The following is a 26,250-nucleotide window of genomic DNA, read 5'->3' on the forward strand; positions in this document are numbered from 1 at the left end:
ATGATTAGATTTCAGAAGTGGCCATCTCTCATCTTTCCATCTGGGGAAAGGTAAGTGGCTTGATCATAAGCACTTTGCCTCCATCTACCTACATTCAGGTACCTAGTCTAAATCAGGCTTCATCTGACATATTATCATACGTTTTGTGCTTGCTCTGTTAATGCAGTTCTTATGATCAAGACTCAGAATCAGGTTTATTATCACCAGCGTGGCATGAAATTTGTTAACTTAGCAGAAGCAGTTAAATGTAATATATAATATAGGAGGAAAAAATCAAAATAAAAAATAACAATAAATTATAGTATACGTATATTGAAAAAAATAAAAATTATGCAAAAAAATTTTTAAAAAGTGAGGTAGTGTCCACGGGTTCAATGTCCATTTAGGAATTGGACAGCAGAGGGGAAGAAGCTGTTCCTGAATCATTGAATGTGTGTGTTCAGACTTCTGTACCTCCATTTTAAGATTAAATTGATTCAAATATCAGACATCCAGGCAAAGAACTTAACCTAAGCCACAATAAAAAGGGTCCTTTTCTGTATCACGTAGATCACTTACCAAAGCCCACCAGGAACAATGCATACAGATACCACTTGGGCTAGAACATCGGCCCCTTGGTTAATCTACCTCTTACCCAAGAGTGACTTCTGCAACACACACTGACCACTTAACAAAATTTCGCCACTCCTACTCATCCACAGAAGTTCAGGCTACATCCACACTAGACCGGATCATTTTGAAAACACCGGTTTCGCGTAAAAACGATAGGCATCTACACCTTGTGCTTTCAAAAATATCTCCGTCCACATTGAAACTGAGATTTTGGCAAATCTCCTCCTACTGCGCATGCGCAGGACACATCTACTGAAAACAAGCGACATGTTTGGTGTCGAACCTCACCGTTAAAGTGCGCATTTGTGCAGTTACAGACTAGAAAAACTTAAAACGACAGACAGCTGCTGGCTCTTGCGCAGGAGAACTTAAAAGTAAAAAAAAACAAATTCTGGAGCATATGGAGGCAACTGACAGGGAGTTCACAGACAGTATGAACTCCCTGATGACAAACATTGAAAAACTGACTGTTGCATTAATAAAGCGCCTTGTTAAATGTGTAAAACATGTCTGCATCAGTGTTATCTTGTATTTCCATACAATGTTACATTAGGCTGTTACACATCTATTGTCAGAGAAGTACTTGCATAAATAGGTAAACCACCTTCATACAAGCAAGGACAAAAAACAGGGCAAAGTGAGTATACTTATTTATTCAGTAAGTTATGGGTCAAGGTAGTTGGTGAGTACATTTCTAACTCTTCTGGCTTCAGTCTCGTTGCTGTCTGCTCTGAAATTGTTAGGTTGCGTTCAAGAAAACAATAAAACGGTGCGCTGCAGTCTGACACCGTTTTCAGATTTCTCCGGTTACCTCATTCACACTGATCTGCCCGAGCGGTGTTTTCAAAATTACACACTTTGGAGAGTGTTTCTGAAAAGCTCCAGTTTCGGGGGACGAAAACACCGTTTTAGTGTGGATGGAGGGTAAAAACAAAGAGAAAAAGCTTCAGTTACGGATTTATTCAGTGTAGTGTGGACATAGCTTCAGTCTCTCGCCTCTCCCTCGTAGATCGCACGCCAAGCTCTTCTCATTAACATAAGCACAAGGTCACTCAATCAACCTTTGCTCAAGCTGCTAATTCCAACATTAAGTACACCCCCGCCCCCACCACAAATAAATGGTGTCATCGCCACATGACACTTGAACATCCGTCATTGTTAAAATATGTGGAAATAAAGAAATACAAGGATTAAGCAAAACATTATGTTCAGGCTTCTACAAAACAAAATCATCAAGGATCAACTTTATTTACACATATTAGGAACTTGCTGTATGGTTTATCTAAGAATTATATAAAAATACAGCTAGGAGGGATAAATGGAATAAAGTATGCATAAATGTATTTACAATTATATAAAGTGGTTTGAATTCTTTACAGTGCAGTGACTGAGATAATGGATGGGGGGGGGGGGACTGAGTAGAATGGTTGATCAGATTATCAGTCTGGGGAAGAAACTTTAAGATGGCATGAGGTTTTTGTTTTAATAGCCCCTTAGCGTTTTCCAGAAGGGAGTTTTTGGAAAAGGCAGTTTGCTGGTGGGTAGTGTCTGCAATGATTTTTCCTTCCTGTTTCTTTGCCCTGCAGTGTTGGTGGACTACAGCCAATGACCTTGTCGGCTGCCCTGACAGTTCACTGTAGTTTTTGTATATTGTAAGAAGATGCTGCACTAAACCAGACAGTAACAGGTGATGTGAGGATGCTCTCTACAATGGCAGTGTAGAATTGCAGAAACACGTTCTTGGAAAGATAGAATTTTACCAACTGCCACAAGAAATACATTCTCTGCTGTGTCTTTTTGTTTATAGAGGAGATATAGTTCTTCCACATGAGGTCCTGCAAAATAATGAGGTCCAGGAATCTGAATGCTGCTAACTGTAGAGTTGTTGATGATGAGCAAGTGGGAGAGGAGACATATTTCTCCTGAAGTCGATATGCATCTCCACAGTTTAGAGGGTATTCTGCTCAAAGTTGTTTTAACTGCACCAGGACACTAGCTTGTTTACTTCCCGGTAGTATTTGGATTTTTTTGCTTCTGTTGCTTAGTCCTATGACAGCGGTGTTGTCTACAAACTATCAGTTCAGCTGATGGATCACTGGAGTACATTTGGTGTAATCATTGGTGTATAGAGAAAATAGGAGAGGGGAGAGAACACACCCTTGTGGCACACCAGTGCAGACTAATTGGGAGGCAGAGATATTCTCCTCTAGTTTCATATATTGTCTCCTGTCAGAAAAGGAGCCAGTGATTCACCAGCAGATGGGACCTTGTACTTTAAGTTTGGAGAATTTCACAGGGATGATGGTATTGAAGGCTGAACTGAAATTGATGAAGAGGATCTTGACATATGTACACGGGAGTTGAGATGTGCAGTATGCAGTCCAGACTGATGTTAACTGCAACATCTACACATCTGTTAGCTTAATACATGAGCTGCAGCAGACTTGGACATTTCTGATATACGGATTTGAGAAATAATATGATCAGGCTTTGGAAGTCTTCAATATGACTGTTCTGAGTGCAACAGGCCTGTAGTCACTGATTTTTTAAGAGACTGGAATAATAATGTATTTCTTTTAGGAGACTGCATAGTTTAAGGGACAGATTGAAAATGTCTGTGAAGATTTTAGACAGGTGTTTAGAGCATGGTTTAAGGATGGTAGGGAAGACTTGAGTTAAGGCCAGCAGCCTTCTTGATATTTTGCATCCAGAACAACTTCCTCTTCCTTGAAAACAAGGATGTGGGGCATTGGTGATGGTCTGGCTAAATGGTCAATGGGGGGGGCTCTGAATTGCCATCTGAGAGTCAAAACGAATGACTCTGCAAATTAACTTAAAAATTTGAAGTTGGTCCAAATATTGAAACTTTGCAGCACACTGGCTCCTTCTAGATAAGGTCAATTATTTACTTCTATATGACAACTGCTAACCTGTAGATCAAAAGTTCTTACAGGACATTACTGCACAACCCTACAAATGAACACAAGGACAAATAAGTGGTGATGCTAGGCAGATATTAATCATACTGCTGCCAATAAGACCACATCGGGCAGTGAGGCAGTTTATAGAGTTTGTGGAAGGGTAATTGAGGCCGAGGAAAAAGATGAATAATCACCTTGCCAACAATTCATTCAGCCTTAAGCTGAACAGAACAGAATCACCGGTTAAATATCAACTACTTCCAAGGAGCTCATTCACTTCAATTGTTTTTTTTGTAAATGCCCTATTTCTTTATTTCTCTCCCTATACTTTGAGCTGTAGACTAAACCAGAGACCTCATTTCTTCCCAGGATCTCCCTTACCTGGTGGCTTCTTAAGTTCATCTATCCCACTTCTGCTCAAACATTTTACCTCCAAACACCCCACTAAGCTGCCCAACCAATGCTCCTGATCCCACTCTGAACTTCATTTCCACGTGACATAGAAGGAGACTATTTTGGCCGATTTATTCTATGCTGGTTCACAACTAATCTTATTCTTCCACTAATTATTCTTATATAAAGTCAAGTTTAATGTCATCCAGGGCCAAGGTGCAAAACACAGTACATATATATAGTATGTGTGTGTGTGTGCGTGTATATATATACACACACACACTAATAGTATATATAAAGACTAAAAATATTATCAGCACAAGTCGCTGAGTACCATGGCCTGAGGATTGATGAGCTTGGGATAAGCTACGTTTCTGCAAAAACAAATACACAGCAGTTCCTCATTTTGTGCTGGTTTAGCAGCCGAAAACAAATCAGCTTGTCTAGTGCTGGGTCAGCTGCAGGTAATCCAGCTTGTCTTCTGAAAAGCAAACACTGGAGAGCAGCACTGATGGTGTGGTTGAGGGGCATTCCTCAACCCAGCAGATTCCACAGCACTTGTCCTGCCTCTAATCTCTCTCCCACACAGCCTCCAGTGCCTCCTCCCTGGGGTGGCTGTAATGGGGAATGCTACCAAATGAGGAACTGGGCTGCTTAGCAAACAAAGCCACACAGCTCCCCTGCCATCAGACTCTCTCAGTATTTTATATTACCAATGTTCATCAATTTCTTGTAATCACAAGTGCTTAAGACACATATTTGTATCATTTGTTGGACTCAGAGAGGCCTCTGCGACCTAGCATGTTGTGATCTTACCAGAAATCGTACCTTTAGTGTTTTCCTCGTATTCCCATCAACTTTCTCCTAGATTCTAGAATTCAACTGCACAATAAGGATGAGTTACTTGGCCAGTTAAGTCACCAGCCCATGTGGCTTAGGGATGCAGGAGAAAACACGAGTGCTTGGGGGTACCCTGCAATCACAGGAAGAATGTGACAACATTACACATATGATACCAGTGGTCAGACTTAGAGCTGGGTCACTGAAGTGGTGAGACCACAGCTGGCTAAACCAATGTGCTTCTTCATTTTCAGTCCTCTTCATATTCCCTCTCCCACAGCAAGTCAAGCATTCCTTTCCTTCTACAGTATGCAGCTGTTAGATAAAAGCTCATGTAGACTCTCTGAATCAACACTGATGAATGAATCATATCCTTCAATTTTAACGCCCCTCAAACAGAAATAAATAAGAGTCAATTACTTTAGAGGACAGCATCTCACAAACCATTTTTTGTTCCGTTTGTGTTTCAATAAAACATCAGAGTATCCTATTCCCAAACTCATGCTGTTTAACACTGCAAATTCATTAAGGGGACAAGAGGTGAAATTTGATTTCCTTCCTGCCCAGATCCTTCCCTTTGCAGAGGTGCTATAACTAAATCATAAGGAGGCCCTTTGGAGGTTAATTGTTTTTATTGAAAGAAGTTTAATCTCTAGTCAAGAGCAGAAATGAAAGAAATTTCCTTTCTGGTAAACAATTGGGTTATAGAATTTAGCCAAAAGCAACTTGGCTCTTCTGTCAGTGTAACTTCATCTTACAGGTCAAGTGGTGAAGTTTCACCACCCACTCCAATGAGCCAAGTCCAGGCTGAGCCAAGCCCAGATTCCTTCCTGGGCTTACAATCAGCATGGTACATCTTTGCTGAGTCAGCCACCAACGTAAATGGCAGGAAATTCATTTTTCCATGGTAAGAGACCGGCTTTTCCAGCAAAAAGAAATCACAAGATTACCAGATCATCTTCCATTCTAAAAAGACGAATGAATGTCAGCAGAGATTTTGGACAGTCAGATAGGACACCCCGACCCCTAGTTTCAAAGCAATCCCATAATAATTTGAGACTGATTGAAGGGTCATTTGTGGCTGACTATCTTGATTTGGATTATTACATGCATTTTCAATGCTTTTAGCCATATACTGAAAACATAAAGAAGATTTCAAGTTGAACAAATTAGATTAGGATGTAATTTGTGGTTTAGGAAAAACAGAATAAATTCAGCCCTTTACACATAAGGACAATTTATCATCCAACTTGTCAGACTTGTTACAGGAGGGCAATATTCAGCTACAGAGATGAGTTTAACTTTTTATTAACTTTAAAAACAGCGCAATCCTAACTGAAATATCTGTGAACACTATCTGCTGTTTAATTTTAAGGTGCTGGCTCTAGTAAACATGGGAAAACTTTTAGTTCATGTGGAAGAAGCTCCATTAGAAGGTATGTAGATGAAGCTGTAAATTTACTGTAATGGAACACCTGGGAAATAAAAACTTGCAGCTAATTACTGCCACTTTAATTTAAAATTCATCATATTATCCTGAACAAAAAACAGAATCCAGAATTGCCGCAGAACCACAGAAATTAATAGAGAAGGGAAGAAAAAAAACAACTCTACTTTGTTGGAATCTTTCAAATTGGAGATGAAAACAACAAACTCTTCATTATTTAACACTGGCATTGTGAGAAAAAGAATCCTATAATGAAGAGCTCAATACGTGAATATTGGTTATTCTTGTTTACTTTATCCAGCGCTCATGGAAAAATGTTTTCTATGCCTCTAAGAAATATCGCTGGGATAAAAGATTGGCTTCATCTGGCATGGGGTCATTGTAGAGCATGTTTTTTTCAATATATTGTCAAGGGCATGTTTTACCAACTTGAAGCCAGCCAGGGTAACCACAGCACCACGCAATCATGCACTGAGTGCATCGATTAGCAATGCCTTTATCAAGAGGTGATGGCAACCTTAAATCTAACAATCGATGAGATGGATAAGGGTTAAGCACACAATCAGATTTCCAGAATTTCACTGGGGTGACAGTTAGGGGCCCAGCTTGCATTTAGTACTGTTGTACTTTATTTTAAAATCAGTACCACCAAACCTAAACCTGTAGGTGAGTAGCAGATGTTGGAAACACTTCTTTGATCACCTCCACTCCATCCACCAAAAGCAGAACTACCCGGTGCCAAACATTTTAATTCCGATTCCCATTGCCATTCCGACACGAGGGTCCATGGCCTCCTCTTGTACTACAATGAGGCCACCTTTAGGGTGGAGGGGCAACACCTTACATTCCATCTGGGTAGCCTCCAACCTGAATGGCATGAATATCGATTTCTCCTTCCGGTTAAAAAAATACCTCCTCTCCTTTCTCACTTGTCTATCACCTTCCCTTAGTGCACCACCCTCTTCCCTTTCTGCTATGGTCCACTCTCCTCTCCTTTCAGATTCCTTCCTCTCCTTTCAGATTCCTTCCTCTCCAGCCCTTTACCTTTCCCACCCACCTGACTTCACCCAACACCATCCAGGCTATCTTACTTCCCCTCCTCCCAAATTTTTATTCTGGCATCTTTTCCCTTCCTTTCCAGTCCTGAAGGGTTTTGGCCTGCTCATGTGTTCATTTCCATGGAAGCCGCCTGACCTGTTGCGTTCCTTCAACATTTTGCACGTGCTGTTTTGGATTTCCAGAATCTGCAGTATTTCTAGTGTTTATGATGCTTAAGTTCCCTGCTTTCACATGCAATTCTATTTCACCAATAAATTTAGGAATTCCTTGCATATGTGGCCATAAAAATGTATTGTCATGCAACATTCAATTTACTGCACACACACAGAGTGTATGTTCATGGTCTTCTGCTGCTGTAACACACCCACTTCAAGATTCAACATATGCATTCAGAAATGCTCTTCTGCTTTGTTGCAATGGTAGTTATGTGAGTTACTGTCACCCTCCTGTCAGCTTGATCCAGTCTGGCTATTCTCCTCAGACCTATCTCATTAACGAGGCATTTTTTTGCCCGCAGAATTCCTGCACACTGGATGCTTTTTTTCGCATCACCCTGTAAACTCTTTTGGCTTGTCCTAACAATGACTATGTCATTGCCATTGCCCTAACAAGCTAATTAAGGTCTGAGACCTTGGTAATAGTTATCTGAGAGCTCAAATCTCTTGAGGTGCCCAAACTTTTGCATGGTGCTCCTTTCCTTTTTTCCCCCCACTCTAAAATTGTACAAAACAAAAATAATACATTAACCTTGCTTAAAATGTTGAAAAGGATGTTTCATCTTTATGACTTTGGAGATCAGTTCATCTTCTACTCACTTAAGTATTCACAGTAACAGAAATTTTGACCAAGGGTGCCCAAACTTTTGCATGCCACTGTAGTACTCTACTGGCCAGAATCAACAATTTCATATTTCAAATCAATAATTTAAAACAAAGCCCACACAATCGCTGAAAATTGGCAGCAAAAACAGATGCTGCTGCTGCACTTAGAATTAAATCTCAACAGTGAATAGAGGGGAAAATAAGCCCTGAAATTTAACTATAAATTTAACTGTACTTCTTCAGAGACAGCAACAAAAGAACCACGTTGCAGTTTGGAGAATCTGACTTTATTATTAAGATTTTTTTTAAAAAGTGGATTCTGGTTAATTGGGCACATCAAGACCAGTACACTTTGGCTAAGTGACTCCTCTAATTAGCTGGTATCATGGAAATTGTTAAAAAGGTGTAAAAAAGACAAACTACCATTTAACTGGGAAACAAATTACGTATTTAAAATAAATTCAAGACAAATCAGAACACTACCAATATCACTACTATACAATAAAGCTGTGTATGACTTTCTAACAGTTATTGACAGAGGAATTCATCTTGTATACACTGCCATGTACTTTTGATTTGACTGTAAATGAGCGAACTCAGCACAGACACTTAGCACAGATAATGGACTGCCTTCGTACAATGCTTAGATGATTGCATCTTCCAAATCACCATTTTCATTGTAACATTCAGGATGATTATTGATACCTTTTAATTCTTCATAGTTCCTACCTTCTTGAAGTAGTGAAATTGTTTCTTTTTCACTCCTGGTCGTTTCTGTCATCTCCAAGCCTGAATGCTTGAAACCGTGGTGAGCAAGAGAGTTCTGAATTGTCTTACTGCTTATTTGTCACCAACTATCAATGCCAAAAATGGCTGTTTTTTTTAAAACACAAACACATGCAACTGATGCTTTTTAAAAACTGTTTGCTCTAACTACGGCGTACTGTCTTAACAACCACACAAGTACACACGACTGACACTAGTAAGGAACTGTTCAGCAATAGTGTCTGGCTTAAGAGGCTTAACGTCCCAAGCAAAGAAAGGGAATCCTAGCTATTTTCTTGAATACCTTTTGTTCTGTAAGAGTTGTCCCAAATAAGCAGCAGATTCCCCCCCCCCCCAAATTAACCAACTGCTAAATTAACCAGAAACTCCTGTAGTTGTAAAATGCAAGGTTATGTGATGATCCTTCCTCCAAGTCTAAATGATGACATTCAGGTTAATCATTCTTCAATAGGTAATGACTGAGTCAGAAGATTGTAGGTTGACATCACACTACAAACCTGAGCACAAAATTGCAATGGGGGTTGGGGTAGACAGACCCCATATTGTAGAGGTGTCATCATCCAAATAAACTGCCAAACCCACAACTCATCTGCCACTGAAGGTGAATACAAAAGCTCCCATGCTATGAATTCACAGAAAATTAAGGCATTCTCCTCAATGTCCTGGCCAATAATTGCATTATAACTAACCAAACAGAACAGATAAAAACCAGCTTACTTTCAACAACTGGGTGAACATTGCAATTGGAATAACTGCTTCACAAACATTAATCTTGCATGTATTCAGTGTACAATGTGTGTGCCTGATAAAGGTGACAGTAACTCAAATAACAGGAAAAATAGGGTTCCTAATCCTGCTCAAATTCCTTAGAGTATCAAGGGACTGAAGATTAATCTGCCAAATACTGCTGTGAGCAACTCAATTTCTTCAATGTTTTCATTAATTCTAAAATTAATGGAGATATTAAGATTATTCTGTCCAGTTGTTTCTGTTTCAATTGCTAATTCAGTGGTAGCAGCCCTTGTAGATGAGTCAATGGCAACTGAGTGGGTGAAGTGGTACCAGACAGGAAGTAAGTTCCAAATTCCAACTAAATCCTGAGATGTATAGAGTTGATTAACTTGTTATTATCTTGTATGTCATTAACTAATTTAAAAACACCAATGTGCAATTGTACACAGTATTCCAGCAATGTAATACAAAATTATATAAACAAGAGACACAAGCAATCTCAACCATTGAGGACATCTACATGAAACACTGTTGAAGGGAAGCAGCATCCATCATCAAAGATCCTCACCACCCAGGTCATGCTCTCTTCTCGCTGCTACCATCAGGTAGAAGGTGCAAGTGCCCCAGGACTCGCACCCACCAGGTTCAAGAACAGTTACTACCCCTCAACCATCAGACTCTTGAATAAGCGGGAATAACTACACTCAATTTCACTTGCGCCATCCTTGAAATGTTCCCACAACCAATGGTTTCACTTTCAAGGACCCTTTATCTCATTAGCATTCACATTGTTTTGGTTGGAACTTGTAGACTGATAACAAGGGAAGAGACCCACCAAATGTGTCTCGAGTTCTGACAAAATGATCTTCGTTGAAATATTAAATATTTTCTGTTTTACAGAGGCTGTCAGAACTGCTCAGTGTTTTCAGCAAATTCTGTTATTTATTATGGAATTACAGTAATTTATGGCAAAAGTAAACATTACAAAAAATTACTGCAGTGTCTATTCTATTCGCCCATAAACAAATGAATCAGGTATTTCCACTGTTTTGTTTATAATTATCAGTGCGAATGGATAGAAAATAAAACAACCTTTTCTACTCATGCCCAAAATGTAAATTTTAACTATAAATAAATGGTTACTCAACTCCATTCTTTAAGTGCTAACAGTCTAAGATAGCAGCTCTATACTAAATATATAATGTAGTATTCTGGTTACATTATGAGATTTAATGCCAATACAACAAGAGTCGTTAGTGAGAGATTTTGAAAGATTGATGCTTTATGAGTGGAGATTGTTAATTGAACAGCTCTACTGGGAACTGACTGTTGCCACCTCAACCCACTGTTCTCATTAAATAAACTCTTTCAGAACTGCTCAATTGACTCTGGTGTCTGAAGATCCTGGATATCATGTGGCAATACAGAGAGCTGCAGGGATGAAATGAACAGTTCTCACTCAGTCACCAGGCTCTCATCTGCTATGTATGGTTGGACATAAATAATTACAAGGATGCCTACAAGAAAAATAACTAATTGCAAAAGTGACTGCTAAGCATTTTGAAGCAGCAAGGACATGAAGGAGTCAGTATTAATGCTGTGTACATTTTCTGCACGAAAGGCATTGGGTAAGCATGTGCTGTCATTGAAGTTTGGAGGAAGAAACCTCTCTCCCTTTTATTCAACAGTTTTCACGATGTATTTATAGAACAACATAGCATAGCACAGGCCCTTCATATGCCAGCAAATTTCCAGGAACAGTTTTGTAAAATGAAACTTCCAATGTACAAGCTTAAAAACAAATAAATAGTATCTTTAAGCTGCAAATATAGTAAACAAGTGTTATTCATTCCACTATCGCTATTTTCCATTCCTATTAAGAATGGGATATGCCAAGCAAAAACTTGTCAATTATTCCAAATCATTAAAGGAGCACAACAGTATTGAACTATAATCTGTAGTTAGTTCAAGCTTGGCAGGTGGCAGCAAGTGCACTGCTGCATGGCTATAGTAACCCAGTTCAATCCCAACCTAAACGTGGGATTTGCACTGGTGATCAATTCAGTTTCCTGAGTGCACCGGTTTCCTCCTAAATTCCAAAGACACATTGGCTGGTAGGATAAACTGCTTAGACCTGCTGTAGGTGGGTGCCAGAAGAATTGAGGGAGTGCATAAACAAGAGAGAAAACGGATTCAGAGAAGTAATTGGTGAATGCAAGTGACATGACTGTTCTGAGAACCACCAGAAAAACAATGGACTGACTGGCATTCTACATGGGAAATTGATCCCAGTGGGCTGAAGTGATGAGATCCTTAGCTGTTCTCTCAAAAAATGCCATTTTAATTGATTTTGTAAATCTCTAATGATAACTTTTCTCTTTTCTGTGTAAAGCCCTGTAGACAATATTCTGAAACCTTAAAAAAAAATCTAATACAGTGGGGCACTTTAACTCTTAAATGAACTCTGCTGTTCTTAACTTTTAGCTGACTGTACCAAATTAAAAGGTTGTAAATTTCCACAGGTCTTGAATAATCACAAGCTCTCATCATTTTAAATCAGCCAAAGCTCTTGTTCTGACGTTATCGGGAGTAGGCAAAGTTAAAATCTTTCTCAAATCACTGATCAGAAATTAGTTGTATAGACTCAAAACTCTTCATGCTAAAAAAAATGCTAGCTGTCCGAATAGAGATCTTAATGGTGGCTAAATGAAACAGGAAAAAAAAATTCCACTTTCAAGTGTGAAAGGGAACCCAAAGCTAAGGGTGTCATGCAAGACAGTCATGGGATTTTCAGTGGAAACTTTACTCAAACAAGAAGCCACTATGAATGCAGTTAGAACAGTCATGATGATTATCACAGATCCAAAGTTAGACAAGCAAACAAGGATGAATGGTTTGCCAGCAACTAGTCTATGTGGATAAATTCCTTTTGCTTATAATAAGCAAGACTGAAAATCAAATGTCAGAGAAGCAAACATGAAAAATTATTGATTTGGGAACTCCAAAATAAGAACAGAAAATGCTGGAAGTACACAGCACGTCAGGCAGCATCTGCAGCAAGAGAAACAAAGTTAACATATCAGATAGAATATACTAGTTCTGATGAACTATCTTCAAATTGAAATATCAGAATCAGGTTTAATATCACCAGCATGTCATGAAATTTGTTTTTTTTTACAGCAGCAATTGCAAAACATAACAAAAACTGTGACTTGCAGTAAATTATATATATTACACACACAAAAATATTTAAATTAAATAAATAGTACAAAAATGGTGAGGTAGTGTTCATGGGTTCAATGTCCATTCAGCAATCGGGTGGCGGAAGGGAAGTGCTGTTTCTGAATCATTGAATGTGTGCCTTCAGGGTCCTGTACCTCCTACCTGATGGTAGCAATGAGAAGACAGCATGTCTTGGGTGATGGGGGTCTTTAAAGATGGATGGCACCTTTTTGAGGCATCACTCCTTGAAGATGTCCTGGATGTTACAGAGGCTAGTGCCCATGATGGAGCTGACCGAGTTCACAACTTTATGCAGCTTCTTTCGATCCTGTGGTGTAGCCCCCTATAGCAGACAGTGATGCAGCCAGCCAGTTCCATTCCTCTGCTTGCATTCTGTCCACCCCTCCTATCCACACCAGAATATCATTACCCCTCAAGAAAATCATAAATCTTGAAAACTCCGATTGCCACCTACCTATTACCCGAACTCCAAATTTCCAATCACTGCATGATGTGTGGGGGGTGGGAGTGGGGAGACTGTTTTGGAAGTGTTTCCCAGTTCTACTCCTGAACAACCCAGCTCTAACTCTAACATCATGTAGCAATGCCCCCATGCCACCATTTTATTGTCATGGAGGTTCTGATTCCATGTATATCCAGAACTTCTGTGCAAAACCCCTCACTCTCTGTAATCAAATCACTGCAGTTGCAATGAAAAGACAAGATGCTACTCTCAATGCAAGCAAATTGTTATTTCCCTTTATTTAACCAGGTGAAGCTTTATTCAGTCTCTCCTAATTACATCGGTTCATCTTTGCATTTCTCATCTATAATATTTTGTCAGGTCTTATAGGACCAACAAAAATCCTACCAAATTTTCATTGGTGCTACAATACCTCACAAAATATTATAGATATTTTGAATATCTATAATATTTGAAAGCTTTGAAATACAAAGCTTCGAATCCCTTAGCCAACCACTATTCTTTTGACAGCAGACATGTATAATAGTTAGGTCACATTTAGAGCAAAATAGTCTCAAATCCAAAACTGACAAATCACACAGCAGAATTAAAACTATTTTAATTATACTTTACATTGTCTGCACATCATAATGAATCACTTGCCCATCTTTAATCAAACCATACTTATATATGCACTAAAAAAACACAAATCCCCAAACCTTCAGATGTTTTGCTTGAAAACTCTATTCAATTAGTCAAAAAGACACTGTTACTGTTTGGAACTTAGCTCAGTTTTTCAAATACATCCAAAGCCAAATCTATGTTCGCATAGTTGGCTTTGATATCTTATATCCTCTTCTCACATTTACTTTCCATTCAATTTCAGTCCACTTTAATCTATTCACAATATTCCATCGATATTTTAATTAACACAAGTTGTACGAAAAGCAAGCCCTCCATCAAAGAACGTTCTTTCCATTTTATATATTCACAGTGACATAGCACAAGGACTTATCTGGATAATCCTAACGAAACCAAACTTTTTTTATATTTTCAAAGAACACCATAAATAGAATTTTGAAAATAATACATTCATTTCTCAGCCACTTAATTATTACTCCCAATTGAAAGAAGTACAGAATTTTGACCTGGTATTAATGACCAGAAGAAATCTAAGGCTCAGAATTCCACATGATAAGGTTTCAATCAACAGCATTCCAGGATTAAGGTGTGTATTTCTAAATAAATTCCTTTTTAAATACAACTTTTCTTCCGGCCTTTTGAAAGGATACAGCTAACTTGCTTTCCAAACTTCACCCATGTTCTCACCTCCCTCAAATCAGCATACTCGGCTTCTATGCCTACTTACTGTTCTGTTCATCTCTCATAATACTTCCCAATTTTAAGTCTTCTGACCCACTTTTTCTGTAACCATCTTCATTCCTTTCATATTGCTACATCTCCCTGTTTCAATATTCCATTAATCTTTCTATTTCTTTGTTTCTTCTTCCATTTGGTGGTGGATCGTTCAGCTGTTCTGAACTTACTTGAGAATTTCAAGCATTCCTAGAGCCTCTTGAAAATGAATATTTATCTCTAGGCTACAAGCAGCCAATGCAGAGAAAATGGATGTTTAAAAAAAATGAACAAAAGCAAGACATTGCAAAAACTGAAAATCTGATAAATATCACATTTCAGAAACACTCAGCATATCACGCATCATCTATGTAGAGAGAAATGGAGGTTAACATTTCAGATAAACATCCTTTCATAATCACTAGGAAAGGTTAAAAATGAGTTTAGTTTGATACAACATGGGACGGCCCTTCTGGCCCAATGAGTCATGCTGTCCAGCAACACCCCCCCACCCCAATTTAACCCTCGCCTAATCACTGGACAATTTACAATGACCATTTAATCTACCAGCCAGTATGTTGTTAGACTGGGGGAGGATCTGGAGCACCCGCATGAAACACAGGCAAGCACAGGAAGAACGTACAAACTCCTTAAAGGCAGCACTGGAATTGAGCTCCAAAGCTCCTAGCTGCAATAGCATTGCGCTAAACACTGCACTACCATGGCAGCCCTGCTGCATTGAGAACAAATTGAAAGCACTACGAGAGGATACCAACCAGGTGAGAGTGAAAATGGAGCATGGTCGTCAAGATGTGTCTGGTAGTCATCACCTCCCATTACACTTCCTCTAGGTCCAAGTGCACTTGCACCACCACCATTAACTCTGAAGTGGAAAGCTATAATTCCAACCACCTACAGGTCAATAGTTACTTCATAATCAACAATACTTAAACTGCTGGATAAACCATCATCATAATGCTAATTATGGACCTTCCCTTTTTGTTTGACCCACTCCTCTTCATTTTCTCTGCAACTCTAAACTTCTCAGACTTGATGAAAAATCACCAGCCTGAAACAATAATGCTCTTTCTGTCTCCACAAATGCAGCCAGTATTGCTGGCATTTCCTGTTTTTTTGTTTTAAATGACTGGTTTTGTTTCTACGGACAACTTCATGCTGACTGAAGCTGGCTAGTCGCATTCTCACATGAGACAGAAGGTGCTTGAGTATGTTACTCATCCCAGTGTCTTTAGCAAAATATGTTTGCACTTCTATAGAGTACTGAGAGAATGCTGTATTACCGGACTTATTGTTTTTTTTATGATGTTAATCCAAAGTCTTGCCCACTCACCTCACTATAAAACAGGGTTCCCAACCTTTTTTAATGCCATGGACCCTTACCATTAACTGAAGATCGGTGGTCCCCAGGTTGGGAAAATTTCGTATGAAAGACCTTCGGACATACACTGTATGCAAGGGTATTACTCTACCAAAATATTGGCCAATAGCCAGCCATCCCACAATCAATAATATTTAAATGGGCAGGTAAACATCAGCATATTGCTAATTCACAGAGACTTGCTATGTAGAAATTGGAGCATTGCTCCTGCATTACAACAGCGATTACATTTTCGTAAGTACTTCACCGGCCTCAAAGCTGTGGGCTTGACTTTGTGAAATGCAGTAAATATGTTACAGTTGTGAAATGATTAAAAACAAATTAACCCAAATTAATGGTAAGATTAAGAAGTCACAATTAATCATAGCTTTAATCACATTATTAAACAACAAGAGAATACTAATTCTTCTTTGCATTTTCAAAAATATACTATTGGTCAGAAAGAACGACAGTCTACAAATCAGTGAATTCAAATGAAATCAAGAACAGTGGAAGTAGATGGACCAATTGGCTTTGCTCTGGCCATGAGGAAGGAGATGGAGGCTGTTATTTTGTGAAGAGACACTATGTGCCCCATTTTGTGAGCTGAAGTTACTTGGCTTGATCAGTATTTTAAAGTGGATAACATGATGCCTCAGGTAATCTGCTGAATTTGGAATCATTTCCAAATAAGAAGTTATTTGTGAGGTGTTCTTTAGTTGGAAATAACATGCAGGCTTGTGACTGTTGGGGTCCATATTTGCCCTACGTGATTCAAGCTAGTTCCTGATTGAGAACAAAGAGCCATAAATTACCTATTATCACTTGCTGAGAAGAGAGCAATAAATGGATGCTGGCCTGGAGTAGAGCCAATAAAAAGGTGTTAAAGGTCTGGCACATGACCTGCAGCCAATTACACTGAGGTACAAAATTTGAACTGGTAAGAAATAAGTATAAAAGTACTTTGAAGACAGCAATAACTCAGTAGGAGGCTCACCACTATGGATGTGAGGCATGCCATGGTCATGTGGAAATCTGAAACAATGAGGAACATGTAGCCAGTAGCAGAAACTCCATTTTAACAGGTATTATATTTTCTGTTCTTTGACTGTTCATGAAGGGTCAGGAAAACTTATCAGATTAGGTTTATTCCAATCCTTTAGGATTTCAGAAATGGATTACCACCGAAATACGACTTGAAAGCAGCAGAAAGGTGCAAAGACATAAACATCTACAAATGACAGAAATAAATAGTGAGTAAAAGGGATAACGAGGTAGCTTTCTTGGGTTCAAAGACCCATGAAAACAGAGGTCAGGCAAGTTGGATTAATTACCAACTTTTTTAGAGACCGAGCACATCAGAAGGAAGCATGCTGCCCATCATGTCAGGAACACTATGATTCTTTAAGACTTTACAATGTTTTCGAGTTAATCTATCTTTAGAATAAAAAGTAAAGGTTATGCTTAGGAAGGGCACAAATGCAAACAATTTGACAGTTCATCAAATAACTTACAGCCATTTTCTTTTAAAAGCAATAAGTCTGAAGTAAAATTAATTGTTATTTGATAAGGGTGAAGTTTTCCATTTCTCATATATCAATTTACTTTGGCTTTATGACAGAATGCAAGGCAGTGCAAATAGAGAATGGTGAAACTGGAAAATGATAAAAGTTCATTGCATTTTGCTGTTAACAGATGCCAATCACTAACTACACAAACAAAAAAAAACTTTGTCAGTCCTTGATGGGAGCAGAGAACTCTCTATGTAGAATATAAAGTCACACTGTCCTTCTGATTTCCTGCACTAGATTTGTTTGCCTGATGTTGTCAGATAAATGTTACATGTAATTTCTAAAATTTAAAATCTGGGTTATAATGAGCTTTTCAAGATGATTGGACTCCAGAGGGTGGCAGGACAGGGGAGTGTGGGCAGGAAGTTATTGGATATTTGAATATGAACATGAAGTCTTCAGCCATTTCCTCATATTCCTTTACACTTTCGAAATGAAACATAAAATATTGCCCTTTTAAAACAAATGCCATTTGCAAAATAAGAAAAAACAGCTCTGATGGCAGCTCTGAGAAAATAATCCCAGTACAAAATCAGTGAGTACTTCACCAGCCATTTGTCACCATCTCAATCAGGTGACCCCAGCAGCTGCTGTACCTTACTTCTCTTAGCCTAATTTATCCAGGGAGAAATTAAGATGCAGGTCCAAGCTCAGTACCTGTCGCACATACAAAAAAAAGAGAGTAAACATGTCTTTCCACACAGTGTGAAATAGTCCATTGTGGTATTGTTGCTATCAGGAATGCTAATTTTGCTAATCTTGCAGGCTACAATCAAACACTAATGGCTCTGAGCAAAGTCAGGGCATCAGTCCACACTTTGCTTTTCTAACACTTTGAGGAACGACTAACGATTATTGCATTTAAAGATAAGTAAGCCTCACCTGTTGGTTTCCCAATCTTCACTCTCTTTATCTTTCTCAGCAGAAGACTGAGCTGTAGAACCTTGGTGCTTTTTCACAATGCGCATACCTCCTGCCTTAACTAGAGACAGGAACAGTGAGGATGTTGGGGCGAGAAGGGGAAAAGGAAAAGATGGGAGGGAGTGCAAAAAGAAGAAAGAAGATGTTAATATACATTAATTTTTCCAATTTGCAAACAATATCAACAGTCCTTAAGTGGGCTCAGAACATCTTTAGAAATCTGAAAAAACATTTATGTTATTAATATATATTATATATGAAAAATATTTACATGGTAATATTTATGATATCTATTAGCAATTAGAAACTTAAGATATATTAAGCTGACATTTATTGCTTTGCTGTTTATGGTATTTTCTGGACTCAACTTCTAGCAGGAATATGCGACTGATGAAACAGTGGTGGGTGTGGGAGAAAGTGCGTTGCCAGTTAGCGGAGAAGAATGAAAGGAGGAAATTAGATGTTCTTGACAAAGTGTAGCAGTTATTTTTAAAACAAACCAAAAGCTCAGAGACTGAGTATGGGAGTTGACACAGGTACAACACACTTCTAAAGTAATGAATTTCTGAAGTCAAAAAAGTACTTTTGGTCTTTTATGAAGAAACCAGCAAAGACCAAAGACCTTGTTATAATAAAAAACTAATGAAACTAAAACTAACAATATTGCAAAATAAGTGGTCTAATTAGCAATTGAATAGTGCTCCTGAGCTGTAAAAACACCCCGTGGCTCACCCCTGGCTCTAACTAGACTAAACTGAACCTAAAGACAAAATGTGAATATGTTTTTACCATGCTCCAATTCATATGACAAGTTACCCACAATAAACGCACAACATAAAATACAATACCAACATATTGCTAAAAAATAGGAGACATGAAATCTTCAAGGATAAACATCATAACATTTATACAAATGTCCTCTTTCTTCCCTCTTCAAGTCAAAACATATAACCTTTATCTAGGCCATCGATTACCAGCACTTAGCCCAGTACAGAGTAATCTTTACCCACCACTCTCTGACAAGTCAGTAAGTCAGGTCAAAATCATGAAACTTTACAAGAAGTCATTGAGAAGTGGAGTCATTCTCAGATCAGTGATGTCCTCCTTCAAAAAGTAATTGTAACTCCCCCGTCTGGTTCACATCATGGAGGAACCTGGGGGAGATCGATCAGGTCTGTGCAGAAGTTTTGTCAGTTCTACCATGAAGACACAGAATCTTGACAAAGAGGATTTCCACAGTCCTTTGTGAAGTAGAGGCTATATCATCAATTGTCTTAGAATTAATAAAGCATCTTTCCAACCCAGTGATTTGGAAGCACACCCGTCTGTTGCTTTTGAAGACCTCAACATCCTTGCCACCAGAAAAGGTGGAGACTGGAGACGGAGCAAGAGGTGGAAAATTGCTTATTTATCACCACACTGTTCCGACATAGCATTCTGGATGCAGTGCCTCTGCAAGTAAAATCCAAACTGGAGAAAGTGGTTGGGCTGACTTCAATGACCCCACAAGAATTTAGAGACCATGTAGTCCATGCGTTTGAGAAATACCGGAAAGACAAACGAAGGTTGGCTGAGCAGCAGGAAGAGGTGCAAAGAAAGTTAATACAAATGCAGCTCGAAGAACTCAAAAAGGAAAAAGAGAAAAGCAAAAAGATGCTGCCAGCAACCACCAGTCCAAGTACAGCCATCGAACTGGATGAAGCACCACTATATGGAGGAACCAATCATACTGTAAGACAAGGACCAGAAAACCCCATGCCAATAATCAACGTCTTTGGAGGAGCATTCCCACAAATGCCCTATCAGGAACAGACTAAATTCAAACAGCCCAGACAGGACCGGAAGTCCCAAGGAGGGGGACAGAGGAGCTATGGGCAGAGGGGACCAGTGAGGAAACAGGGGGAAAGAGAGGTAGAGAGATTGTGCTGGGGATGTAATCAGCCAGGTCACATGAGAAGAGATTGTCTGTTTACACCATGGCCTGTCACACACCAGCAGGAACCGATAAGAATCGAACTAAAGTTTAGCCAAGGACCAGCCCCCACAGGCCCAAGCAGACCTGTGAACCCCTATGCAAGGTATTAGGGGTGCCCCGAGAACTCGAGTGGGAAGGGACATTACCCAATGATAACAAGGGAGGCAGACGAGGAACCCATTGTTCAGGTTATGTTAGACGGGCAACTGACACCAATGATGATAGATACTGGAGCCACGTACACTTGTGTACAGCCACAGTTTGCCCTTCACCTTCCCATGTCAGGAAAGTTTATTAAGACGGTAGGGTTCTCGGGGAAAACACAGTTGACACAGTGCACGGCTCTAGTGCAGTTGAGAATGGGAAATAAAGGAATTGTTTTGCCAGTGCTAGTATTTAAAGGAACTCTGATTAATTTGTTAGGCAGAGATGCCTTATTGAAACTGGAATTAAAATCAGAATGCACCAGAAATGGGCTGAGTGTGGAAAGAACAGGGGCTCAATAGATAGTGCGAGAAGCCAAGAAGGCTAATGTCTTTTGGATAGGAGACATCGCAGATCAGATTCAGGAAACCTAGAAAAAATGGAAAAAGGGCATGCAGGCTATATTACCCAGGGCTGTAATGCCCAAATCTGAGCTACATTGTACAGTGATTTTTGGCGAGACTCAGAACAGGGAGTTAGAGGAGAGATGGCACCTGGAGGAATGTACCCAGCAGCGCTTGGAAGGGGAGGCTGTGATAATTGGAAAGCAAGGGGCAGCTGTACAAGTTAAGTGGAACACCTTTTTAGAAAAATGGTACAGGACACCGGAGGCTGCGCCCCACGTAACATTGTTGGTAAACAAGGGATATCAGTCTAAAGACTTAGGACCCTTAGTTAAGAGTGCTGAAACCGTAACAGTGTGGAGGAAAATCACGCCAGAGGTGTGGATATCAGAAGACAACAATTGCATTAAAATAATGGTAAGTGTAGATATGGTAGGGACAGTGAGAGAGGTCGAAATAACTCCCCAACCACACATGCCATTGCTGGGAAAGGAAAGAGGCCAGCAGAAAGACAGAAGGTTAGATGAGTTGCCATCTATTCTGTGGTCACAGCCTGACACGGACGTAGGGAAAATAAAAACAGCAAGTCCGGTGGAAATACGGCTGAAAAGGGGAGCAATTCCACCCAGGAGACCACAATACCCTCTAAGACCAGAAGTAGAAGAGGGAATAGCATCGACAGTGCAGGGGTTGCTTGAAATAGGAGTGCTTAAAAGAACAAACAGTCCATGCAATACCCCGTTGCTGCCGGTCTTAAAATCAGATAAATCTAAGTGGAGATTGGTGCATGATTTGCAAGCGGTAAATGATGTGGTAGAGGACTGGCCAGCGGTAGTCCCCAACCCACACATGCTTTTGACTAATGTTCCACCAGAAGCAAGTTACTTTTCAGTGATTGATTTGTGTTCGGCTTTCTTCAGCATTCCTCTAGCCGACCAGTGTCAATATCTGTTTGCATTTACTTAGAGGTGCTCAGTATACCTATACCAGAATGCCGCAAGGGTTTAAACATTCACCACATGTTTTTAATCAGGGGTTGAAGGCAGACCTAGAGGGCATACCATTGGAAAGTACATTGTTACAGTATGTGGATGACCTGTTGATTTGCTACCACAGTAAGGAACAGTGTGAGCAGGACACTATAATTCTGTTAGAGAAGCTGGCGCACGGAGTACATAAAGTATCCAAAAAGAAACTGCAATTTTGCACGCAGCAAGTGGAATACTTAGGCAGGGTAATATCCAAGGGAGTGAAGGTGATAGCACCAGATCAGATTGAGGCAATGACTAAGGCCCCAAAACCACAAACTGTAGGGCAGATGATGACGTTTTTGGGAATGGCAGGGTACAGCTCAGATTGGATAGGAGAATATGCTGAGATTGTGGCACCTTTGAGAAAGATAATGAAAGAAGCAGGACATACAAATTTGAAGAACGGCTTAAAGTGGAATGGAGAGGCGGAGATAGCTTTCAATACTATTAAGCAGGAATTGCAGTCAGCACCAGCATTAGCTTTGCCTGACAACGAGAAGGTTTTTCATTTGTATGTATCCAACCGACAGGAGGGTTATGTCACAGCAGTTCTAACACAAGAGACAGGCACAGGAAAAGCAAAGCAGCCGATAGCATACTACAGTATGAGACTAGATGAGGTGGCTCAGGGGTATCCACCCTGTTATCAGGGACTGGCGGCACTGTACTATGCATATGAAAAGGCACCATCTGTAACCCTGGGCTATCCTGTGACTGTACACACACCACAAAGTAGCAGAATTGCTGGAAAGAGGGAAATTTGTGCTGACGCCAGCCAGGATAGCAGCGTATCAGATGCTATTGACATTTCCAGACATAACTATACAGAGATGCACTACCAGTAATATAGCCGATTTTGTCCCTTTGGGCTATGAAGGAGAACCCCATGATTGTGTAGGGAAGACGATGACATTTGCCAAATTGAGAGCAGATTTACGGTCAGAACCTCTAGAGGATGCAGATAAAAAGGTTCTGTTCGTAGATGGCTCTTGTTATAGGGCTTATGATGGAAATCATGCAGGGTTCTCAGTAGTGCAGCAGGATCAGTCGAGCTATAAGATTATTAGGATGGAGTCCTGTCCCCAACCGTGTTCCACCCAACTAGCAGAAATCAAAGCCCTGACAGCTGCGTGTGAAATGATGGAAGGTGAGAAAGTAGACATTTATACTGATTCGGCATATGCTCATGGAGTACGCCATTTGTTCGGGGCAGTGTGGAAACAGAGAGGTTTTAAAAAAAGCAGTGGAGATCCCATACAACATTGTCAGCAAATTCTAGACTTAATAAAAGCCATAATGAAACCTAAAGCATTGGCTATAGTAAAATGCCAGGCACATGAAAAGGGAAATGATGTAATAACAAGGGAAATCAAGCTGCGGACGAGGCAGCCAGAAAAGCGTCTGGATGTACATCAGCTGTCATTGCCCCCCAGGTAAGCCCAGCTCCAGAACCTGTGGTAGAGGACCTAATTGAAATACAAGGTAAGGCAACTTTGGCAGAACAGACAATGTGAAGATGAAGGGGGGGCCGAGCAGAACCCGGAAGGCTTGTGGAGCATGGAAGACAGTTTGTTGGTAGCGCCCACCCCTCTACTGACGATTCTGATTTCAGAAACGCATGGGATTGACCATTGTGCAAGGGGGAAAGTGATAAAGAAGGATGGTTTTTGGTCAACTTATTTACAGACTTCAGTGGACTTTGTCTTGTCACAGTGCGAGGTATGCGCACAGAATGCAGGGTTCGGACATCAGTTATTTGACTGGTTAGAAAGTAGACTCGGAGGATGGGGAGCATGGCTGACTGAAATGGCATTAACTGTCAGTATTGCATTGTTGAGCTGTGCGCTTGTGCTGTGCTGTTTTCTTCCTTGTCTCAAGCCTCTTGTAGTGCGTGCTGCAACCAAACAATTTCCGATGCTCGTGGCAATTACTGAAGCAAGCTTAGTGGAGAAAGAAACACCGAAAATGTATCATTACAGCCTACAACACCTGCAGGATAAACAAGAGCAAAACGACAGTGTGGGAGTAGATTGTAAGGGCTTCTGAGTTTTTTTCCCAGTTTCAGGTACAAAGGGACAGGTTTTTGGCTCAGCGGCCCAGGGTAACAGGGAGAGAATACTTTGAGGTCTTGGCGCAGAAAATTATAGTTTAACCCGAGATTTGGGAATAAGTGCTTGAGTTTATTGGGGCTTTTGTGCGCGGACTCTTAGTCTTTCTCTGTGTGGAGACCCTATGGGTCTCAAAGGGGGAATATATTGGACTATAAAAGTTGTATTGTTTGCTGTGTAACCAAAACTATGTAGTCAGCCTTGAACTTGCTATTTTGCTATGCATGTATCCAATTTAGTAGGAGAATGAAGTCTTAAGAATGTAGAAGATAATGTGCGTTAATAAGAGGTAGCTAAGAGATGTAGATTAGAACATGATTAAGTCAATGGTTAGAAACAATAGTGGTGGATGTACTTGTGATATGCAACTGTAGACCAATTGGATATGCTAATGCAACTAAACCAGAAGATTGGTGTTAATGAGAGACTAGCTAAGGATGTAGATTATAATGGTGTGTTAATGAGAGGTAGCTAAGAGATGTAGATTAGAACATGAATAAGTCAATGAGTAGAAACAATAGTGGCGGATGTACTTGTGATATGCAACTGTAGACCAATTGGATATGCTAATGCAACGAAACCAGGAGATTGCTATAAAAATCGGTGGGCAATCAGCGACTAGCTCAATGACCGTCTCAGCTTTGATTTGCGCAGCATGAGAAGCCACGACACCGGCAGAACTTGAAGCACTGACATTTATGACACACTATCACTTGGGTCTATGTTATCCTGTGGGTCCTACACTACAAGCCTTGGAATTTAAGAAACACCGTCTGATTAAAAAATGATACACATTTTCACTTGTTGCAGTAACATGGCCTTCAATGGAACATGTTTGGGTCAACCATTGTTTAACATCCCCCTATGAATGTTCTACTAAGGCATCTGATGTTTGAAAAACACCAGTTCTGTTTGTCTTGCTCAATCTTGGGGAAGTAATGACAACAGCACGCGATGATGCTCAGCAAAACCTTCACAGAGACTTCTCAGGTCCTCTAGATGAGATTGCACTTGTAAGGCGTTTTCTTTATTTCCTACAAGATCCTTAACTGATGGTACTAAACCAGGCATGGGCAAACTATGGCCCGGGGGCCATATGCGGCCCGTTAAGCTTTTTAATCCGGCCCGCAGAACTTGATGAAATTATATTAATAAACCTTGTTAACGTTTTTTCCCCGCAATTCTGGCGTTTTCCCAATAGATGACGCACTCTATATACATTGATCTTTGTTGAGGTGCAGCGTATTACTCCACATTTGCACTTTACTCTTTGTTCGGCTCGACCTATTTGTGTGAACAGGCATTCAGCGTCATGAACATCAACAAAGCCAGCCACAGATCCAAGTTAACTGACCAACACCTCAGATCCATCCTGAGAATCGCCACAACAAAACTAAATCCAGACTTTGATGCGCTGGCTAAAAAGGGAGACCAACAACACTGTTCCCACTGAAATTAAAAATAAGTTTCTTCGTTGTGTTATGTAAAAAATGCATTTGAAAATTTTTTTTCAATAAGCCTTACATGTTACATGTCATTTCTGTTAAGTGATGGACATGAGTAGTGTGCAGGTGCATGTACGTTCTCAAAATAAAAAATGCGCTCCAGATCAAATAACGCGCTCCGCATACTGGCGCACTCTCACTGTTCTGTCCTTGTGCTGGTCGTTGTTGAGTTTTGGCACAGGGGACAATTGAATAAGAAGGAGCAGGACAAGTAGTCCTGCATCTCCTACCGTTTTTGAAATAAAGACAGTCAGGAGGAGAGTGATGATAATATCTTGAAGGATAACAGAATTTTCAGGGCTTTAAAATAGTAACTGTTACTATTAAAAAAAGCTGTATTTTATTCATTTAATTTTCAGTGTTTTAAAAGTCATTTCAATAAATAGCTAAATACCATGGGACTTCAAAGACAGATATTTTGTTGTAATGCATTTGTTCATTTTCAATTGAAATTAAAGCACATGTTTTCTACATATCCCATGATATTTTATTTTCTCTTATGAGGTGTATTACCAAAACACTCCGTCCATCTGCTCCTGGTCCGGCCCCCCCAGTCACATT

At 39.9% G+C, this 26,250-nt stretch overlaps 1 protein-coding gene across 4 annotated transcripts in view; it reads right to left on the minus strand.

Moving 5' to 3' along the window:
- The window catches only part of LOC132378464 (death-associated protein 1 homolog), a 105,200-nt gene that overhangs the window by 53,751 nt on the left and 25,199 nt on the right, over window positions 1-26,250 (minus strand). For all 4 annotated transcript variants that reach the window (XM_059945398.1, XM_059945399.1, XM_059945400.1 and 1 more), the window contains one exon: window positions 18,484-18,583. In XM_059945398.1, coding sequence (XP_059801381.1) covers window positions 18,484-18,583 — 100 coding nt within the window. The remainder of the gene's footprint in view (window positions 1-18,483; window positions 18,584-26,250) is intronic.

This window comes from Hypanus sabinus, chromosome 20, assembly GCF_030144855.1.
Source record: "Hypanus sabinus isolate sHypSab1 chromosome 20, sHypSab1.hap1, whole genome shotgun sequence".
Classification (NCBI taxonomy): Eukaryota; Metazoa; Chordata; class Chondrichthyes; order Myliobatiformes; family Dasyatidae; genus Hypanus; species Hypanus sabinus.